This window comes from Stegostoma tigrinum, chromosome 31 (genome assembly GCF_030684315.1).
Source record: "Stegostoma tigrinum isolate sSteTig4 chromosome 31, sSteTig4.hap1, whole genome shotgun sequence".
Lineage (NCBI taxonomy): Eukaryota > Metazoa > Chordata > Chondrichthyes > Orectolobiformes > Stegostomatidae > Stegostoma > Stegostoma tigrinum.
Window position 1 is genome coordinate 20,098,394 of NC_081384.1, and position 22,924 is coordinate 20,121,317.

Genomic DNA, 22,924 nt, shown 5'->3' on the forward strand with positions numbered 1-22,924 from the left:
GGAGGGGGAGTGGAAATGGTTTGCGACTGGGAGGTGCAGTTGTTTGTTGCAAACTGAGTGGAGGTGTTCTGCAAAGCGGTCTCCAAGCCTCCGCTTGGTTTCCCCAATGTAGAGGTAGCCACACCGGGTACAGTGGATGCAGTATACCACATTGGCAGATGTGCAGGTGAACCTCTGCTTAATGTGGAATGTCATCTTGGGGCCTGGGATAGGGGTGAGGGAGGAGGTGTGGGGGCAAGTGTAGCATTTCCTGCGGTTGCAGGGGAAGGTGCCGGGTGTGGTGGGGTTGGAGGGCAGTGTGGAGCGAACAAGGGAGTCACGGAGAGAGTGGTCTCTCCGGAAAGCAGACAGGGGTGGGGATGGAAAAATGTCTTGGGTGGTGGGGTCGGATTGTAAATGGCGAAAGTGTCGGAGGATGATGCGTTGTATCCGGAGGTTGGTAGGGTGGTGTGTGAGAACGAGGGGGATCCTCTTGGGGCGGTTGTGGCGGGGGCGGGGTGTGAGGGATGTGTTGCGGGAAATACGGGAGACGCGGTCAAGGGCGTTCTCGATCACTGTGGGGGGAAAGTTGCGGTCCTTGAAGAACTTGGACATCTGGGATGTGCGGGAGTGGAATGTCTTATCGTGGGAGCAGATGCGGCAGAGGCGGAGGAATTGAGAATAGGGAATGGAATTTTTGCAGGAGGGTGGGTGGGAGGTGGTGTATTCTAGGTAGCTGTGGGAGTCGGTGGGCTTGAAATGGACATCAGTTACAAGCTGGTTGCCTGAGATGGAGACTGAGAGGTCCAGGAAGGTGTGGCTTCCTCTACATTGGGGAAACCAAGCGGAGGCTTGGAGACCGCTTTACAGAACACCTCCGCTCAGTTCGCAACAAACAACTGCACCTCCCAGTCGCAAACCATTTCCACTCCCCCTCCCATTCTCTAGATGACATGTCCATCATGGGCCTCCTGCAATGCCACAATGATGCCACCCGAAGGTTGCAGGAACAGCAACTCATATTCCGCCTGGGAACCCTGCAGCCTAATGGTATCAATGTGGACTTCACCAGTTTCAAAATCTCCCCTTCCCCTACTGCATCCCTAAACCAGCCCAGTTCGTCCCCTCCCCCCACTGCACCACACAACCAGCCCAGCTCTTCCCCTCCACCCACTGCATCCCAAAACCAGTCCAACCTGTCTCTGCCTCCCTAACCGGTTCTTCCTCTCACCCATCCCTTCCTCCCATTGTGCTCCTGAGATGCTGCTGGGCCTGCTGTGTTCATCCAGCCTCACATTTTATTATCCTGGAATTCTCCAGCATCTGCAGTCCCCATTATCTCCTTAAACTATGATCCTGGTTCTGGATTCTCCAGTCATCAGGAATATCCTTCTTGTGTTTATCCTGTCTAGTCATATAGAATCATAGAGATGTATAGCTGACCAGATAGCCTAAATTAGTTTAGTCCCAATTACCAGCATTTGGCCAATATCCCTCTAAATCATTCCTATTCATATACACATCCAGTTGCCTTTTAAATGGCGTAATTGTACCAGCCTCCACCACTCCCCTCTGACAATTCATTCCATACATGCACCACCCTCTACATGAGGAAGTTGCCTCTTAGGTCTCTTTTAAATTTTACCTCTCTCACCTGAAACCATCTTGTTTGGACTTCCCTATTAGTCCTGTTCGAATTTTATATGTTGCTATGAGACACTCCTGTCACTTTCCTAAACTCCAAATCACAAAATCCTAACCGGTCAGTCTCTCTTCATAGATAATAAAATGTGAGGCTGGATGAACACAGCAGGCCAAGCAGCATCTCAGGAGCACAAAAGCTGACGTTTCGGGCCTAGACCCTTCAGAGATGAAGGGTCTAGGCCCGAAACGTCAGCTTTTGTGCTCCTGAGATGCTGCTTGGCCTGCTGTGTTCATCCAGCCTCACATTTTATTATCTTGGAATTCTCCAGCATCTGCAGTTCCCATTATCTCCATCTCTCTTCATACGTCAGTCCTGCCATTCCAGAAATCAGTCTGGTAAATCTTTGCTGTACTCTCTCCATAGCTAGAGCATCTTTCCTCAGGTAAGGTGAACAATACAACACACAATACTCCAGATATGATCTTATCAAGGCTCTGTACAATAGCAGCATGACTACCTTGCTCCTGTACTCAAATTATCTTGCGATGACTAATATACCATTTGCTTTCTTCAAGTCTGCTCTACCTGCATGCTTATTTTCAGTGACTGGTGTCCAAGGACACCCTAGACTTGCTGCACCTTCCACTCCAAATTAAACATCATGCAGATAGTAATCTGCCTTCTCGTCTTTGCTACCAAAATGGATAACACCACATATATCCACAATAGACATCATCAGCCATGCATCTGATGATCTCTCTTAATCTGACCAAAGTTGCCAAAGAATAGCCAAAACCTGTTCCTATTTCTTACATTCTACCAACCTCCGGATACAACGCATCATCCTCCGACACTTCCGCCATCTACAATCCAACTCCACCACACAAGACATTTTTCCATTCCCACCCTTGTCTGCCTTCCGGAGAGACCACTCTCTCCGTGACTCCCTTGTTCGCTCCACACTGCCCTCCGACCCCACCACACCCGGCACCTTCCCCAGCAATCGCAGGAAGTGCTACACTTGCCCCCACACCTCCTCCCTCACCCCTATCCCAGGCCCCTAGATGACTTTCCATATTAAACAGAGGTTCACCTGCACATCCGCCAATGTGGTATACTGTATCCATAGTACCCCGTGTGGCTTCCTCTACATTGGGGAAAGCAAGCTGAGGCTTGGGGACTGCTTTGCAGAACACCTCCACTCGGTTCGCAATAAACAACTGCACCTCCCAGTCGCGAACCATTTTAACTCCGCCTCCCATTCTTCAGATGACATGTCCATCATGGGCCTCCTGCACTGCCACAATGATGCCACCCGAAGGTTGCAGGAACAGAAACTCATATTCTGCTTGGGAACCCTGCAGCCCAATGGTATCAATGTGGACTTCATCAGCTTCAAAATCTCCCCTTCCCCCACCACATCCCACAACCAGCCCAATTCGTCCCCTCCCTCCACTGCATCCCAAAACCAACCCAGCCTGTCTCTGGCTCCCTAACCTGTTCTTCCTCTCACCCATCCCTTCCTCCCATCTCAAGCCGCACCTCCATTTCCTACCTACAAACCTCATCCCACCTCCTTGACCTGTCCGTCTTCCCTGAACTGACCTATCCCCTCCCTACCTCCCCACTTATACTCTCTTCTCCACCTATCTTCTTTTCTCTCATCTTCGGTCCGCCTCCCCCCTCTCCCTATTTATTCCAGAACCCTGTCCCCATCCCCCTCTCTGATGAAGGGTCTAGGCCCAAAACGTCAGCTTTTGTGCTCCTGAGATGCTGCTTGGCCTGCTGTGTTCATCCAGCTCCACACTTTGCTATCTTGGATTCTCCAGCATCTGCAGTTCCCATTATACCTGAGGTGGGAATGTGTTCCCTTTCAGCTACCTCATCGAAGAATGTGCACGATCAGGCAGTGCTGCAGCAAACTGTTCAGTTATGCAATCAGAGTACACATGCAGTAGGATGTAACTGATTTTTCTATCTATTCATGTTACTGGAATTTCCCATGCTCTCAGAAAATTATACCATAACGAAGCAGGTAGAGGGAAAGAGACTCAAGACTTTTGATTCAAGCTGCAACTTATCATTTGATAACACTGTATTGTGTAACCTCAGTTATTTGACATAACAGAGAGCAACCCTTTAACAAGGTGTGTCCCCAAACTCCTGAGCACCAATGAGTCCTCATTCTCCTTGAAATTACCTGCTTCTGTTCACTCTGCCTGCACTCTATTGTTCTGAATAGCAAAATTACTTGATGCAACAATAGTTGATTAACCAGTTTCTCCCACAAATCTAGCCAATGGACTAATCCCCTCATACCAGTTATAATAATGACTATTAAAACAAAACAAAATCTATAATAAAGGTTAATGTTACTCCTAACAATTTATTTTTTAAAATCTAGCTTACATTGATAATTTTCCATGAGGCACTGGTTTCAAACAAATAACTCTCACAAAGGAAACAACAAATACTGCAAATTTCACAAAATTGGCCAGTCCAGTCATAAAAACAATTCTAGTTTCTTTCAACAAGTATGTTGTTTCCCCAGTTAACAAACTGCAGAGGGTTCCTGCATTCTGTGGTTATCCAAACATAATCACTTGTTCCTTTCCACCAGTAGTATACACTTACTATTCATTATGTGCAACTGATGTGGGTAGCACTGGCTAGGCAAGCATTCATTGCCCATCTCGAAGTGGGAGTCAACATAACAGTCAGAGTTGACATTACAGTCAACCACATTACATGAAGGATGTTAATCACTCAGATGTTTTTTTTTCCCCTGACAATCAACACCAGTTTCATGATCATTAATTTCAATTTTCACTTGAATCAAAATTCCTCCACCTGCCAAGGCAGGATTTGAAACCAGGTCCCCAAATTATTACTGGGTCTCCGGATTAATAAGCTCATTTACTTCTGCTACTGATCACACTGGCAAACTTATATGAGCTGATGAACCTAGGCAATTTTTTTTTAACTTTTGGGCTTTTATTTTCTATAGTTGTCTTAAATCTCTGACCTTAATATTGACAGATACCATAAACATTTTTCTTCTCATTTCTACATGAAATATTGTTTTTAGACGATCACAGTATTTTTTAAAATATCTTTTATGATGTTTACCCAACAGCAATCATGTGTTATTAGGGATTTATTTTACTGTGTCTTTCTCTCCTGCAAAGTGAAACTTAATTTAGGCATCACCCACTATTACTACAAAAAATAAACGAAGTGCCAAAATTAAATCATGGTCACTTATATTGTTATAGAGTGTTCTGAATAACAAGAATCAAGAAATATCAACCAATCATACAAAAAACTTCCATGCTTGCCTCAGGTTTTGAGAGTTTCAATTTTGCACTATTCTAATTTATCTGAAACTCTCCAAGGCTGAACAACTGTACTATTTTGACAGATGACAATGACATTACCATTTAAAAATTATATTAGACCCAATCCTTCTTAAAATAGCAGAAGCTCCCAATTCAAAATAGTGGACTTCAACTAATATTGTTCAACTTTGTTGGAAGTGGCAGTCAGGAGATGAAACGTCACACACACAGTACTGGGCTTTTAACTCTTAACAGAAAGGCCTCACCATATCTGTCAGAAACACTTCAAAACCATTCACACAAACTGAATTATATACAATTGCTATGTCTTTTATATGGGAAAATTCTGTTGTAAATATAATAATATAGGAACACTCAATATGGTTTCCATTTCTTCACATTTAAAACCATGCCTGCTGATCCTCTGACACATCCTTTGTAACTGCAGTAGTTTTTGGAAATATGCTGAGACTACCCAATTCTAGTACTCACCATTCCCTCTGATCCCATAACAACCTCCCTAACGTTAACAACCTGAGGAGTCATAAATTAAATAAAACTATCCTTAACTAAGTGTTAATACATATCCCATTGTTCCAACTTCCACTTTCTACGCAATCCTTCTTTTCATATATTTGACTGTTTTGCCACTAAACCCATCCTGCCTCCAATTACTCAAGCTGAATTAGACCTTATGAAGTGGAGTGTCCTTTTTAGGTCAGGTCTGATTTTAAAATCCCACATTGACTATCACCAAGGTAGCTGACCTTTCTCTTGGTAATGTTGTCTAACTCCTCTCCTCTCTCATTTCCAATGTTATATAAACCCTTACTTGCTCATTTATGAGCAAAGCAACAAGGACATTGTTCAAATCACAGCTTGTTCTGCTGGTTTGAGATCACGACTGATGTGTATCTTAAATCTATCTATCTTGGACTCCAGATACCTTTATGCCCATAATTAGCAAAATAAATACTTACCCCATCCCAGCCAAAATTGGCAATGCCTATTATTGTAGTACTAGAGTGTCAGCTTTATTTTTGCGTTCAAGTCCTGGACTGGACTGAGGCTGTTATTCAATCCACAATATTCTGGTGGAGAGGTAATTCTTCCAAATGAGTTGTTGATGACAGTGAAACAGTTTAAAAGTCAAGCCATTTGAACAAATACAATAACTCAAAACTTATAATGCATAAGGTGCTGTGGGCCACTAGCAACAGAACTGCATGAAACCACAAACCTCTCAGCCTGGCACATCTTGCCAGCTATCAAGTCTGAAGATTAACCTTGGTTCAATGCAGAGTTCAGAGATGCCAAAAACCACTAGGGTAGTATGGTGGAACTCAAGCCCATATTCCGTGAGTCATCAGATTCAAGTTAAAAGATTTTGTTTTTGAAAAGGACATAAAATTCCCTAATTTATCCAATTTCCAGATCCAGGATGACAGAAAGCCTGGGCAGAATTTATACAGTTAACAAAACTTGCAATTTATTACTAGTGATTAGACTCTAGCTGCAGGTGAACAGTTATAAACCATCAGCATATTACACTATGGATTAAAATTCTAATCTCTTTACAAATTTCCACTTGCACACAACAGGGACAATAAGTTATGGGCAAAGGAAAAGCTGGGAAAACAGTTCAGTGGTTACTGTTCACAATTTGCTGAGATGATCTTTGCAATTCTTGTGTTGGTTAGCATATTGCTGGATGGTTGTCTTTCTACAGGTGAACTTTTATTGGTTTGCAAGGGTCCCAGGCAGTTGGTTCATTCTTAAAAAGGTCTGACTTATCAATTAAGAATCACAGCTGACAACTGAGGAATAAATAAGCTGTTTTCTTTTTTGAGTTTTGACTGCCCAAAGCACAGAAACAACACAATGCAGTGGAGATGAAACCACTTCTCCCTGTATTTTGCTCTCAGCCCCAAGCCATTCAGTTACCAGAGAACCAAACACATGTTGGAGGTAACAAGAACCGCAGACGCTGGAGTCAGAGTCAAAACAGTGTGGAGCTGGAAGGAACAGAGGAGGTCAGGCAGCATCTAAGGAGTAGGACAGTCGATATTTCGCGCCTGGGCCCTTCATTAGGACTAACTCTCCTACTCCTCTGATGCTGCCTAACTGGTTGTGTTCCTCCAGCTTCACACTGTATCGAACCACTCAAGTTTTCAGCAGGCAAGAGGCTTTAGTCATCAATTGCTGGTCACTAGTCCATACACTAATCAATTTCTTGTTGCCACTCGGCTACATCTGCTGACTCCCTCAGCTCCAGTTTGTCTACTGATCAAACTTTAATAACTTCTTGCTTAGACAGCTTTTACTTTCTTGCAGTAAGTGTCAGGCTACTTGCTTTTCAAAGCATGCACCAATCCTTTAAAACACCAGTTTTAAAACAGTTCTCTCTCATTTCACACTACAATATTAAAAAGCACAAAAAAGTAAGACATTGTCTTTACAGAGGGCATACCAGAAGCAGTAACAGACGTACCTAAAAACAAGGTAGCAACATGCAGTTACAACAACACTGTACTACATGCATGCCAAAGTGGTGGAAGCAGCATGCGATTGATCAGGCCCAAGGTTTTCAGTCTGCCACATCCAATCATATACAGTGGACAATGAAATAACTAACAAAAGAAGGTTCCATAAATATCACCATGCTTAACGAAGGATGATACCAGCACATCAGGGCAAAAGCATTCATACCCACCTTTAACTATAATTAAGTGCAAAATTGGTGATCCATTTCAGCGTCCTGCTCAGATCCCCAAAATCACAGACGCCAGTCTCCAATCAACTCCATTCAAGATGATATGAAGAAACTGCTGAAAGCAGTGGATACTACAGAGGCCGTGGACTCTGACAACAATCCGGCAATAGTGCTAACAACGCACTTTAAAATTAGCTGTACCCCTAACCAAGCTGTTCCATGTAGCGACAACGACTGGCACCAACACAGCCACTTGGAAAATTGCCCCACATAAAAATGAAAAAAAAACCAAGCCAATTACTGACCCATCAGTCCATACTCAATCAGTAAAGTGACTGGGTTGTTGACAGTATGATCAAGGAGCTCAGCTTACAAACACTCAGTTTAGGTTCCGCCATCAGCATTTGATTCCTGACCTCATTACAGCCTTGTCCCAAACAGGGCAGAACAGCTGAATTCCAAAGGTGAAATAAGTGCGACTGTCCTCAACATCAAGACAGCAGTCCTAAGAGGACGGCATCAGAGAACCAAGAGTAAAATTTGTACTGGTGTTCTTGGGGTCTGTGCACCATCTGCGAGTCATGTACATGTTGGGCATCTGCGTGTATATGCGCGCATGTGCGTGGGGGTTTGGTGTTAGTGGCGGTGTGTATATATTGGGGCGCATATGCGTAGAGGGAGCATGCACATATACGGGGGTTATGTGTAGGGGTGGGGGCGTGTTTTACAGGGGTTGAAGATGAGTACATGCACTCAGCGAACAGTCGACTGGTTTTATTCCTACTTAACGCAAAGAAGAATGGTTGTGATGTTTGAAGGTCAGTCATTTCGGCTACAGCACATCATTACAGAGTTTCTCAGTGCATTGTCCTCAGCTGAAACACCTTCAGATGATTCATCATGGCTTTCCTTCCATCTCAGAAAGGGCAGAAGTTGCAACGTTTGTTAGTGAGGTTATTGACTTGCTCATCGAGCTGGCTGGTTATAGTTCAGACCTTTCGTGACCATGCCAGGTAACGACAACAGTGTGGTCTCTGAAGAAGTGATGTTCTACTCTGCTTAGTATTTACTTAATCCGGTCTGTTGAAGTGTTTTGTCATTCCCGGTTCTTTTTTGCAACAGTTTATATAGGGGGTCTAATTGCACATTTATTATGTGCATTGTGGGTGGGGAGCCAGGCCTCTAGGAATTCCCGTGCATGTTTGTGGTTGGCTTGACCTCGAACTGTCACTTCATCCCAGTTAAATTGATGGCCTTCATTTTCCAAGTGTACTGAAATGAGAGAAAGATTATAGTGTCATTTTACTGCTGGCTGCAGTTTGTATATCCAGATGGCTACCTTCCTTCCTGTCCTGCCTATGTAATGTTTTTGGCAGCCCTTGCATGGTATTTTGTACACTGCATTGGTCCTGTATGTCAAGGGGATAGGGTCTTGGTCCTTGTGAGTGTTTGTCATAGTGTGGCTGTGTGTTTGCGCGTTATCCTAACTCCGAGTGTTTGCAGGATTCTTATTGTCAGTTCTGCTGTGTTCTTGACATATCGTAGTGTGGCCAGTGAATTAGGTCATATTGTGTCCTCCTTGTGTTGTCTATCTAGTAGGCATCTGTTGATGAGGTTGGTGGGGTATTCACTGGTAGCGAAGACCTTGTATCAGTGCGCTTCCTCCTTCTTATGAAGTTCAGGTGTGTTGCAGTGGGATAATCATAAAATCAGAACTGGGGATGTTTACTGATGATTGCACAATGTTCAGTGCTCTCCTTATGTCCTGAAGTAGTCAACGACTACAGCCAGAAAGAACAGGACAACACTGAGGCTTGGAATAAGTAGCAAGTAATATTCATGCCACACAAATGCCAGGCAATGATCATCTCGAACAAAAGTGAAACTAACCATTTTGCCTTGACATTCAATGACATTACTATTGTTGAATTCCACAACTATCAGCATACTGGATGTCATTATTCACCATAAACTGAATTGGACCAGCTTTATTGATTAGTGCACTGAGTATAAGAGTTGGAAGTCATGTTGCAGCAGTACAGGACATTAGTTCGACCACTATTGGAATACAATGTACAATTATTGTCTCCTTGCTACAATGGAGGATGTTGTGAAACTTGAAAGGATTCAGAAAAGATTTGCAAGGATGTTGCCATAGTTGGAGGGTTTGAGCCATCGGGTGAGACTGAATGGACAGAAGGTGGGCGTTATTGTCAATGCTAATTTCTTGAGGTGGTGCCAAGCTATCTTACACTTATCAAGTATGTGTCTTCTAGGTTTATCCTCAATGCTTATAAATGGGAAGATTCACAATTTTGAACCAGTAATAATGACTGAGTGATAATCTATTTCCAAGTCAGTGTGGTGAGACACCTGGAGGCGGAATTGCTGTTAGTTCTGATCGTCATCATCTCAACAAGATGATCACCGATTCAGGTGCTGCTAAAGAAACCATGACAAGTTGCTGCAGTGCATCTTGTGGATGGTACACATTGCAGTCAGTGTACCACTCATGTAGGGAATAAATGTTTAAGGGGTGGAAGCAATGACAACTAGAGGCTGCTTTGCCTCGAGTACTGTTGAGCTGAGTGTTCTCGTAGGCTTAGTCACCCAGCCAATGGACAGCATTCCATCATACACACATGCCCACTATCTGCAATTTTGCCTTGGCTGCCAGATACAACTGTCACACAAATACTTCTGTCTTGATATCACCTCAGGAATTCAGTTTTTGTCTATGTTTGGGCCAAAGTTGTAATGAGGTCTGGAGCAGAATTGGCAGAACCCAAAATGAACATTCATGAATAAGACTATTGGTGAGTAAGTGTTGCTTACTGGCACTGTCAGCAAAACCTCCCATCATTTTTCTGATGATTGAGAATAGATTAATGTAGTGCTGAGCGACCAGATTGGACTGATCTTATTGTGGTCAGGTCACATACAGGCTAGTTTCAGAAATTAGATGCCAGAGTTGAAACAGTTTGACTAGCAGTGAATATAAAATGATAATAAAAAGCAGTGAAAATTATAAACAAAAACAGAAATTGCTGGAAAAGTTCAGCATGTCGGGCAGGATCTGTTGAGAGAAACCAGAGTTAACATTTTGGGTGATGTGACCGTTTTGGGCGGAGTGAACCTTCATCAGAACTGTTCTGAGGTCAGTCCTGCTGAGCCTTTCCAGCAAGTTGTTTTTGTTTATAATTTAGAGCATCTGCTGTACTTTCAGTTTTAGCTCTAGCTAGAAGTGCTCTAGTTCTGGAGCACAATTTTTTTAATATGACACAGCCAGAATGATATTGGGTCACTCACCTTCAGCACTAACTAATTACGAGGCAGGGGTTTAAGATATGTCCGGTGTCATTCCTGCTTTACTATACTTTGCTCATCACTGAGGCTGGTTGTCTCCTTAGCTTGATGATAACTTAAGTTGCAGCTGGCCCATCTTGTCTCATGGGTGTCCAATTTTGAACTGCTACATCTATTCCAAGTTGATCACACTTAGCACAGCAGACCCATAGTACAAGATAGAAGGTACTCTTTGGGAGACTTCATCTTCATAAAGCACTATGCAGTAGTCACTGCTACGAACACGGTCAATGGATAGTTGTGCCTCTGACAGGCAGATAGTTAAGGGCAAGATCAGGTAGGTTTCCCTCCTTGTGTTAGTTATCTCTCCAATTGTTGAAAGCACGATCTGGAAGCTATCTTTACAAGAGTTAGTGGTTTTGACAGAAGTGACATGATCATGTCATAGTGATGTATTCCAACAAGAGTACTATACTCCACTCTTGCTACTCCATGGTTCTTCCAATTAATACTCACTTGATAGTAGTAATGATTCATCAGCTGAGGGAAATGGGTATCACCGTTCAAGTTTGGTCTGATACCAGGAGACTTCATAGACTCCAGAATAAATATTGAGGACTCCCAGTGACAGTCCCTCCTGACTTTCTACATTGTTGCAATCTCTGGTGGAACTATCTTGTTGGTGAGATGAGATGTACCCAAATACAGTTAGAAGCAATTTGGATTATTCATGAAAAGGTATGATTTTGCAAGTAACACTTTGCTTGACTAGCCTGAGTAGCAGCTTTCCCAAAGTTGGTCCTTTGTCATACAGAGTTGTTAACCTGGTCATTTCTGACAGCAATTAAGAATCAACCACGTTTCGTGGATTCATACAGCACGGAAGCAGACCCTTTGGTTCAAGCCTGAGAGTCAAACACAGGTCAGAATTGGCAAAGGTGGCACATGTCCTGCCCTAAAGAACACAAGTGAACTTGGTAGATTTTTATAACTATTACATAGTTTCCCGGTCAGTAGTGTTTTATTTCAGATTTATTTAGTTAAATTCATTTAAATTTCCCAGCTAACATGTTGAGATTTGAACTCACGTCTTTAGATTATGCATCTAGTTCTCCCTGATTACAAGTCGAGTAATATAACTACTATGATAATGCATCCATGTAGGGTTTTGCCCAGGGCAGTTCTTCAAAAGCAGTGCTGCATCAATACTGCAATGAAACATCATCTTAGATGATGTGCTGAAGTTAGAGAGTGGGGGCTTTGAACCCCTAATGCAAAAAACATCAAACCTAAATCTGTACTGGTTCATTAAAGAAATAGGTTAAATAACAAAAAATAAGTGATCTACAATTATCTAACAATATAAATACAAATTTCTAAGCCATATATCCAGTATTGGTCAATATGATTTATTTTAATTTACAATGTAAATCAATGTGTTTGTTTTCAGAAGAATAAAAGCTAATAGTGGAGTAAACTATATGCTTCAGATTAGCAAATTTGCTTTCCATATTTAATTACTACCTCCCTTAAGCTTTAAACTGAACTAATTTAAATAATCAAAATGTCCCATTGTCATCGTTAAATTGCCATGTGACAACTGTAATTCAAAATACAATAATTATATTTACATACTTTTTTCCCTGAAAGTGTGAGATGTCCACACATGACTGCAAGTAAAACAAATTGAGTTAAGGCGAGAATCACTAGTGGTGTCTGGATTTAGAAAAAATTCTAATCAGCACAACACCACTTGCCCAAATCCAGAACTTTCATCTTGTCCCTATTTAGCTTTTAGTTCTACTGAACCACCGTAAAAACTAATACATATTTATGCAAAGAACCCCACACAGAGAACAAGTACAAAACAGCTTCTAAACATACAACTGCAAAATATTACTGATCTATAATGCATTAAGATTCTAATAATTACTTTATGTCTTTATCAAGCTGTTACAGCACAGCATAAATAATCCAGAAAAAACAAAATCTCAAACCCAATGTGCAGAAAGGTCCAGGAAAGGGAAAAAAATTAATTAAGAAAGATGAAGACAGAAATACCACTCAAAGGGAGGGAAATCTATTTTCCATTTGCCTCATTATTCTCTCAAAAAGCTAGAGTTACTCCATCCAAATATCAGCTGTTTACATTGCTGAAAAAGTGTTAACAGATTATAAATGGTACTTTTCACAACAAATTTGAAAATTGCTTTGTGCTTGAAACAACTGTAAAGTTGCAAGTGATAACATAAAATCTTACTAGACTCTCTGAACAGCATCCCACTCAGACCCAATCCCCCTACTCATTCCCCATGGCTAACCCAAATGTGCGCACCTCTGGACACGACAGGGCAGTTTTTATAGCATGGTCAATCCATCTAACCTGCACATCTTTGGACTGTGGGAGGAGCACCCAGAAAAAACCCACACAGACACAGGGAGAATGTGCAAACTCCACACAGAGTCGCCACAATGGGAATCAAACCCAAGTCCCAGAGAGCATGCAAGAGAGCGAGAGTGAGAAACAAATAGAAATAACAATTCTGATTAAGAACCACAACAAAAATTAAACATCTTCCTTGCAGTTGTTACTTGAACAGCATGTAGAAAAACTGTGATATTTTCAATTTTGTTTCTGTTAAATATATTAATTATGTGTTGAAATAGACAACATTTCACACATCAAAATAAATAATTCTGTATGTTTGAAAAGCAGAGATGAGTCTGTACACGTAACATTACTTGCAAGCATTCTGGCAATCCAAGACAGTGGAGGAACGAGAGAGAGATGCCGGAGAAGGGAGAATTAGGTGTTGTCAGCATACATATTAAAAATGATTCCTTCTCTGTGCATTCTATTGCCAAGATAGATCCTTGTGGGACTCTGAAGTAACAATGTAGGGATGGGAAGAGAAGACATTGTTGGATATGCTGTCATTGCAATCAGACAGTTAAGAGTGGAATCAAGTAATGGCAATCCCACTGAACTAGGTAATGGAGGAAAATGGAATAAGATTGTGCAATTTTATATTATGTAACTATTTTACATTAAATAGACCAATACATCTTCCACTGTATTTAAGGGGTCCCATTAATTTCTCACAGTAACATTCACTATTGTTTCAAGGAAAGCTGAAATCAATGATGCAAACACTATTAAAAATGCATGCCTCATTAAAACTAAAACAACAAAAATAAAATCGGGAAAGGGTGATGCTGTTACTTTTTTTTCCGCCCCAATGGTAATACAAAACCAGAAGCATTTCCTCGCTAGTCATTGTTCCACTGTGCCAGTGTGTACCTAAGTTCCTTTGGGCAGTATCTCAGGAAGGATGATCAAGGCAACATTGTAGAGAACTGCTATTGTGTAATAATGATTGCAGATCAGGAAACTGCTTTTAAATTAACTGATTGACTATATTAGGTGGTGGTTGGTTGGCAGTTAACACAGAAAGGAAAACTACAACAGACACAAAAAAGCATTATGCAGATAGATCTACAGGTTGCTCTTTTACTTAAAAATACACTCGAGGCATATTAACATGTTTTACTGTTATGCGAACAAAGAAGAGCATAAATGAATACACTCAGGATTTGGGACTCCATTTCACTCATGCTGGCAACAGAGAAGCTCAGCTTAGTGAAGGAGACTGACCACAAGATTCTAGGCTTTCAAAGATTCGCTTGGAATTAATAATGGCCACGACACACTGCATGTGTCACATCATTCTACATTTCACTGAGCAAGTACTTTTAAAACTCAGATTAAGGAATGAACTGAATGGATACAGTAAGCCCTTTCTTCCCATTTGCAAGGCATCAAATTCTTACATTTGAACTGCCAAACTTGTACTTGGATGCAATACACTGTACTCCATTCCCTTCTTGCACTTATTGTAATTTAGTTGTAGACATAAAGAATCAAATTTGCCTTTGATTTCTTCACTCTCAAATCAGCATAAATACAATATCTGTCTAACCAGAGACTTATCCAAACACCAACCCTGTTTAATCAGCTGAACCTCTAACTGAGCTCATTTCAAAAAGCAGATAGTTACAGAACTTTTAGACAACACATGCTGACAAACAAAAGCATTAGAGACCAAGCATGCTCTTGTGGTGCAGTGATAGTGTCCCTACCTGAGCCAGAGGCCCGGGTTCAAGCTCCACCTGCTCCAGAAGTTTCATTACATGTCTGAACAGGTTGATAAAAATATCTACAAATTGAGGAATTACTCCATTTCAAGACCATGAAATAAAACTCTTGAAGAACACATTGCACCTACAGAAAGAAATCATTCCTGTTCAAAATTTACAGAGGTTAATTTATGGTTGTGCACACGATTTTTGTAAAATATGTTTTTAAAAAAAAGGCCATTCCTGGTAAAATGCAGCACTTGTTAGGGGTTTCTGTCCTTGCCACTGTCGGCATCCTAAAACATCATGACTTGTGACACTGCTAATTCAGAGGAATTATTACCTCTCACAAATTAATTATATTTGAGGGCGTAATGAAGTTAAATGGGGACTTTCCCCAGTTGACCACTGCGTAACATTCAAGTAAATAACAAAAATGAAGAAGAGATCAAATATTGTCAATACATCCAAACCATAATACTTCCACGTGACAAGCCTTTTTTCCCCACAAATATAAAAACACTGTTTAGACTTTTCATATTTAGTCTAAGCTTCTGCGTGTATGCTATTCCTCTTCTGTATCTTTTGCAGAGTATAATCACAATTTCCCAACATCTTAGTTATCGATATTCATATGCAAAACTAAAGCATACAGGATTGGACGCGACGTACTGAAATGGATTGAGAACCAGTTGAGAACAAGAATCAGAGACTCAGAATAAACGGGTCTTTTCTTGAATGGCAGACAGTGACTAGCAGGACACCACTGGGATTTGTGCTTGCACTCCAGCTAGTCACAGTATATATTAATGACTTGGATGAGGAAACTGCATCATATCATCATGTCTGCAGATGATACAAAGCTGAATGGGAACCTATGCCGTGAAAAGGATGCAGAGAAACTTCAGTGTGATTTGGGCTAGTACGTGGTGAGCAAATACATGGAGGGTGCAGTATACTCTGAATAAATGTGAGATTGTCCACTTTGGCAGCAAAAGCAGGCAAGCAGATTTTGTGAATGATTGTAGATTCGGAAAGGGGGAAGTACAATGAGACCAGGGTGCCCTCGCACACCCGTTGCTGGCATCAAGCATTTCGGTGCACCAAGGTGAAGGCAGCAAATGGGATGTTGGCCTTTGTAGTAAGAATATTCAAGTATAGGAGCAGGGATGTTTTGCTGCAACTATACAGAATATGGGTAAGGCCACATCTGGAATACTGCATGGAGGTTTGGTCTCCTTATCTGAGAATGAATGCTCTGGCAATTGAGAATGCAAAGAAGGTCTACCTGACTGACTCCAGGGATGGCAGGACTGACGTACAAGCAATAAAGTGAAATTGGTTAGGACTACATTCATTAGAGCTTAGACGAATTAGGGGGCACAGAAACCTAGAAAACCCACAGACAACGTAGATATAGGAATGACGTTTTCAGTGACTGGAGCATCCGGAACCAGAGGTCGCAGTCTACAGAAAAGAAGCAGGCTTTTTAGGATGGAGATGAGGAATTTCTTCACACAGAAAGTACTGAGCCTGTGGAATTCTCAGCCACAAACTGTCAAGAGGGTTAGGGTTGAATGGATCAAAAGATATTGGGAGAAAGCAGGAGCAGAGTTTGATGTTCAGGCATGGTCATACTGAATGGTGGAGCAGGATCAAAAGGCCAAATGGAATATTCTTGCTCCTATATTCTGTCTCTCTCCTTTACAAGACTCCACTGATCCATCTATTTTAGAAAAAAGTTCGAAGTGTATTAAAATGGGGAAAATGTTGGGATTACTGGAACTGAAATCAAAACTTTATCTAGATACAATTGTTTAACTGCTATCGATGCCCAAATTCTAAAATTTACATAAAATAGTTCGCTGTCTTTAAAGCTGCACATGAACAGGCAGAAAAATGAGAAGTACTGCTCTTCGCTGGCAAATTGCTGAATTTTCCTAATTGCTTCCCCCTCCCCAAAAAAGTGAAGAAAATATACCTTGAGAGCAAATTTGCAAGTAACAAAAAGAGCTTCTTTAAATATGAAAAAAATGCTAAAATCATCAATGGCCCCTTACAAAATTAGTCTAGGGAATTTGTGATAGGGGAAACTAGGAAATGGCACAGAAATTGAATAAATACTTTGCATTAGGTTCCTTAGAAGACACTAACAGCATTCCAAAATTAATAAATATTCAAGGGACAAAAAATAAATATAACAACAATCAATCACTAGAGAAAAAAAGTGCTACAGAAACTAATGGGACTAAAGACCTGCTGACATGCATTCTAGAATATTAAAGGACCTAACTACAGAGACTATGATGCACCGGTAAGAATATGATGCACTGGTAAGAATCTTCCAGGAATTCTCAGATTCTAGTAAAGTCCCAGACAATTAGAAAACTGCCAGTGAAGGGGAAAATTACTCCTCACAAATTTGAGAGAATTCTTTGAGGAGTTAACAAGTAGCATTGAAGTTGTAGATGCAAGATATTTGGACGTTCAAAGTGTTTCAAGAGGTACCACACATTAGACTACTTAGAATCATAGAATTAATACAACGCAGAAAGAGACCAATCAGTCCAACGAGTCCACACAGACCGTCTGAACAGCATTCCACCCAGACCCAGCACCCCCTACCCATTCAGGTTTTTACCAAGTTTAACCCATCCTAGCGTACACATCCCTGCACATACGGGCAATTTAGAATGGCCAATCCACCTAATGTGCACATCTCTGGACTGTGGGGAAAAAAACTGGAGAAACCCATGGTGGAAACCCACGCAGACACGGGGAGAATGTGCAAATTCCACAGAAACAGTCACCAAGGCCAGAATTGAACCCAGGTCCCTGGCACAGTGTTGCAGCAGTGTTAACCAATGGGCCACCATGCCACCCACTTCACAAGAGCTCATGATGCTGAAGTAGTTTATTAGCATGGAGAGGGGATTGGCTAACTAATAGAAGACACAGGGTTAGAATAAAGGGGGATGAGAACCTGTTACTAGTCGTATGCCACCGGAATCAGTGCTGGGGCCTCAATTATTTACAATATATATTGATTTCGGTGAGTAAACTGAATGTACTATCACCAAGCTAAAGGACGACACAAATGGAATGGAAAGGCAAACGGTGAGAATGACAAATCTGCGAAGATATAGGCAAGTTAATAGGCAAGAACCTGGCAGATGAAGTATCAAGTGGGAAAATGAGAGATGATGCATTTTTGGCAGGAAGAATTGAGGTGTTAAATATTAATTAAATGGAGGAAAAGACTGCAGAAAGCTAACAGAACAGAGGGATTTGGAAGTCAACATCCATGAATTATAAAAAGCTAGGATTGAAGTTCAGCAGGTGAAAGGGAAGGTAAGTAGAATGCTGACCTTTATTTCAAAGGGAATTGAATATTTAAATGAACAGTTTGTTAAAAAGTACAGGCACTAGTCAGACTACAGCTGGAATACAGTGAACAATTCTGGGTCCCTTATTTCAGGAAAGATGCAGTGACATTGCAGTCAGTGCAGCAAAGGTTGACTAGGTTGATGCCAGATATGGGACTGTCTTATGAGAAAGACGGAGTAAATTGGGCCCATTCTTGTTGGAGTATAGAAGAATGAGGTTAGGAAGAATTTCTTCTCAGAGGGTTGTGAATCTTTGGAATTCTCTAACACAAAGGGCTGTTAAAGCTGGGTCATTAAGATATTCAAGGCCGACGTAGACATATTTTTGAAATCTGTAAGGGAATCAAGGGTTCTGGGTAAAAGGCAGGAAATTGGAGTTGAGGATGATCAGATCAGGCATGATCTCAGTGAATGGCAAAGCAGACTCAATGGGTTGAATGGCCTACTTCTGTTCCTATGTTTTATAGACTTCCAGATTACTTCTCTCTTTCACTGCGTGGCAGGATGGCATTGCCATAATTGGTAATCTATGTCTGCCTTTACTCCTCATTGAATTCCAAAGCTTACAACTTGATTCGGAAATAGTTCAGGGAGTTTTTCTTTTTAAGAATAAACTACATGTAATGTTTAAGTAAATATATCAAGAAAGAAAGCAGGAGTTTAAAAATATGAGTACACATGAAAATTGAAAAGCAAAAGTTGGTCATTCTTTTGTGCAACTGATCATTAGGATGTCATCTGTTTCTATTAGCTAAGTTACTACATGGCTAGCACAGACCAATCAGCAAGTCTTTAGGAAACTAAAGACTCTCAAATTTAAGAATATACAGTGACGTTCTAGGATATTTTACATTCCATGAATGACTGGTAAGACTTGCATCATGCTTCTATGCTACAACCACGGATATAGCAATGCTTTAATAGGAACATTAATTTTGAACATAAAGGCAAATAGGAAAACTAGTATACCATATAATTAATTCATTTTTACAGAATGACACATGAAAATTTGTCTAAGATAGTATCATATGTCCTCATTTCACATAGATCAAAATCTGCTTGTCAATTTGGCGGTTAGAAATCTCTGCAGTTGGTCTTCTTTCATTATTGAATATTTTATTTCATTTTGCCTGAAATAAATAAAGCAAAACAGATACTGAAAATATTACCTGTGTTATCTGGAGAGCTCATGATTCACCTGGCCTCACTGGAAATCCTGCCACACAATATGTTTGTTTACTACACAAATCAGTGGATCCTGCTGAGACTGAAGACAATGCGAATACTGCTTTTCTACATTAGGCTGGCATCTCTTCTCACCTCAGACACAATTAATTCTTCAAAATTGGGTGCTGTACATTCAAACAGAAACAAAAACGTTAATATATCTCGCACTGCAGCATTTAGATACACAAAATAATTCACTTTGGCAACAAGAAAAAGTATACTTTAATTAATAAAGTGGGCAAAATACATTTCAGAGATAACTAGAATATGCAACTTGCCTCTTTCCTGCATGCAACATGAGTTTAAATGTACTGATCTATACATTTAAATGTTTTATCTTCATAGGCAAATTGTTTCATTTTTTTTCCTGTTTTAAGTTCTACGATAAGTAACTGAAATGCCTATGTAAACTTATCATGCTGTAATTAACAGTGACAGTGCAATTTAACTGTCTCGCAACCATTAGCTCCTGAACTTCAACTGCAGATCAATCCCTATGTCTCAAACAATTCTACAACTGTTTCATAAATTGCTCAATTTTTCTATTCAGCAAGCACAGAAGTCATCTAACTGTACCAACACCATTTGAGAGCAATACATTAAAAGAAAACCTTCTGTACGGTGCAAAGTTTGTTTAGGTGCTTCCTCCACAATGCTTTTCATTTAAAATACATAATCTGACATGCTCACTTACCTTCTGAACAACTGGGGGCATTATTATACACAATCTGTTAATACAAAAAGTCACTGCAAAATGTCATAGAATAATAGAATCTCCAGAGTGTGGAAACAGGCCATTCAGCCCCTCAAGTCTATACTGACCTTCCAAAGAGCATCCCACCCTATCCCTGTAACCCTGTAATTCCAAAGGCTAATCTATCTCGCCTACACAGCAAGCAATTTTGCATGGCCAGTCCCCCAGTCTGCATATCTTTGGGCCGCAGGAGGAAACCCATGAAGACACAGGAAGAACATGCCAACTCCACACAGACAGTCACCAGAGGGTGGAAACGAACCTGGGTCCCTGGCGCTGAGAGGCAGCGGTGCTAACCGCTAAGCAACCATGTCGCCCAAATATTATGAGATGTTAGATGAGAAACGTTCCAGGCTTTATACTCATTGTCGATCAGAAATTCTGATTCTTATCCAGCTGGCAATAAATCTTTGCGCACGTTCATCGGCAAGGACAGACATAACTAACACTTTTGCCTACCATCATTCACTATCCATTTTCACAAATAGGCAAAAACCAATGTGGAAATGTGCAGTGCATTACCCAACTGTCAAAGTTACCAGTGTTGGATTTTTTAAAAAATGCTAAATGTGAATTGCGTACTTCTAACAAAGATATATTGTTCGAAATTATCATAAGAACTGGACAATTTGCACTTTCATAGCACTTCTGGTATAACAAGGTTTTTTAACGCATCAGACATATTAGCTAAAAGACATATGGAAGAACATGAAAGAGGTAAGAGAAGTCAAAAGGATAGTCAATAAAGTAAATTGTACAGGAGATACCACTGACCAGAAAACCTAACTTCTCACCCCGACCTTTACATATTATTGTAAAATCAGCCGTCTTCAACTCATCCACCTGAAGCTGGATTACAAAATGACAAGCTGTATCAAATGCAGCAATCCAAATTAAGTGTGAAGAAATAAGAAAAACAAAAGCAGTTTAAAAAAAACGAAAGGACTGAAGCTGGAAATCAGAAACAAAAACAAATTGCTGGTAAACTGAGACAATAGGAACTGCAGATGAGATAACAAAGTGTGAAGCTGGATGAACACAGCAGGCCAAGCAGCATCTCAGGAGCACAAAAGCTGGCGTTTCGGGCCTAGACCCTTCATTACAGAGGGGGGTGGGGAGAGGGTTCTGAAATAAATAGGGAGAGAGGGGGAGGCAGACCGAAGATGGATAGAGGAGAAGATAGGTGGAGACGCTGCAGTGGGAGAGAAATCCCCTGAGGCTTGTCCGGAGGGGGGGGTGTAACTTCTTCAGGTTAGGCATTCCTCCTCCTCAAGGGGTCTCTCTCCCACCGCAACCTGCAACCGCCTCCCCCTCTCTCCCTATTTATTTCAAATCTCTCTTCCCCCTCCCCCATTTCTGAAGGGTCTAGGCCCAAAACATCAGCTTTTGTGCTCCTAAGATGCTGCTTGGCCTGCTGTGTTCATCCAGCTCTACACTTTGCTGGTAAACTCAGGTCGGTCTGGCAGCATCTCTGGAGAGAAAGTGCAAAAGTTTCGAGTCCAGTGACCCTTCTTCGGAATTGATGTAGCTAGGAAAACGTTAATATACACACTAAAGATGGGATGGAGATGGAGCCCAGAAAGAGAAGAACAGTTGAACAAAGGACTGGGTCACCCTGGGAGAATCATCAGCTGCTAATGGGGATCATTAGTGGCTGACATTGAGTTGTGTGTGGTATCAGCCCATGTCAATGACAAGGACCATTCTGTTGAGGTTGGGTTAAGGACATGGGAGAAGATGCTCAAGCTTTAAAATTATTGAACTCTGTACAGAATCCGGAAGGCTTCTGGAGTTCCCAAGCAGAAAATGAGGTGCTGGTCTTCCAGCTTATGTTAAACTCTGCTGGAGCACTGCAGCAAGTCCAAGAAAGCAATACTGGAGAGCATAAATGGTGGTGTAAAGTGGCAGGCAACTGGAAACTCAAGGTCACTTTTGCCGATAGAATATAGGTGTTCTGCAAAGACAAAGCAATGTTGCCTAATCACTGCAAGGCATAAATGAAACAAGTACAAAGGGCTAAAAAGCTTTTTTCTATGCTACATCATTTTGATTTTGAAACTTAAAGTTACCTGTCAGATATAGATAACAGACAAAATCCTTAAAAAGTTACGGGAAAGTATCTGGCAAGTCCGATCTGCCCCAGAGATCAACCGTAACATGTTTAAACATGCTGACTCAAAATATATATGCACAAATTAAAGGCATCCAGAGTCCAGAGCAAGCTTTAAGTGTCTCTTCTGCAAGATTCTTAATGCAATTCTGGAAAATAAATGTAGCAACAAAAAAGCCTAAATGAACCAAATCAAATGACAGAAATTAGATTTCACAACACACCAACTAACTTTCACTGTGGGACCCTGATTAAGTGCAATCAATATCTCCATACCATGGGCGATGGGAAGAATGCCCTTTCGTCCCATTATGCCATAGGTTACAACA

At 41.1% G+C, this 22,924-nt stretch overlaps 1 protein-coding gene across 7 annotated transcripts in view; it reads right to left on the reverse strand.

Annotated features, from left to right (window-relative positions):
* hdac5 (histone deacetylase 5) overlaps positions 1-22,924 on the reverse strand; it is a 316,103-nt gene that overhangs the window by 237,467 nt on the left and 55,712 nt on the right. For 5 of the 7 annotated variants that reach the window (XM_059638855.1, XM_059638854.1, XM_059638851.1 and 2 more), the window contains one exon: positions 19,674-19,856. The exons of the other annotated variants lie outside the window; for them this stretch is intronic. In XM_059638855.1, the coding sequence (XP_059494838.1) occupies positions 19,674-19,695 (22 nt within the window). In that variant the 5' untranslated portion in view covers positions 19,696-19,856. The remainder of the gene's footprint in view (positions 1-19,673; positions 19,857-22,924) is intronic. 7 annotated transcript variants of the gene reach the window in all.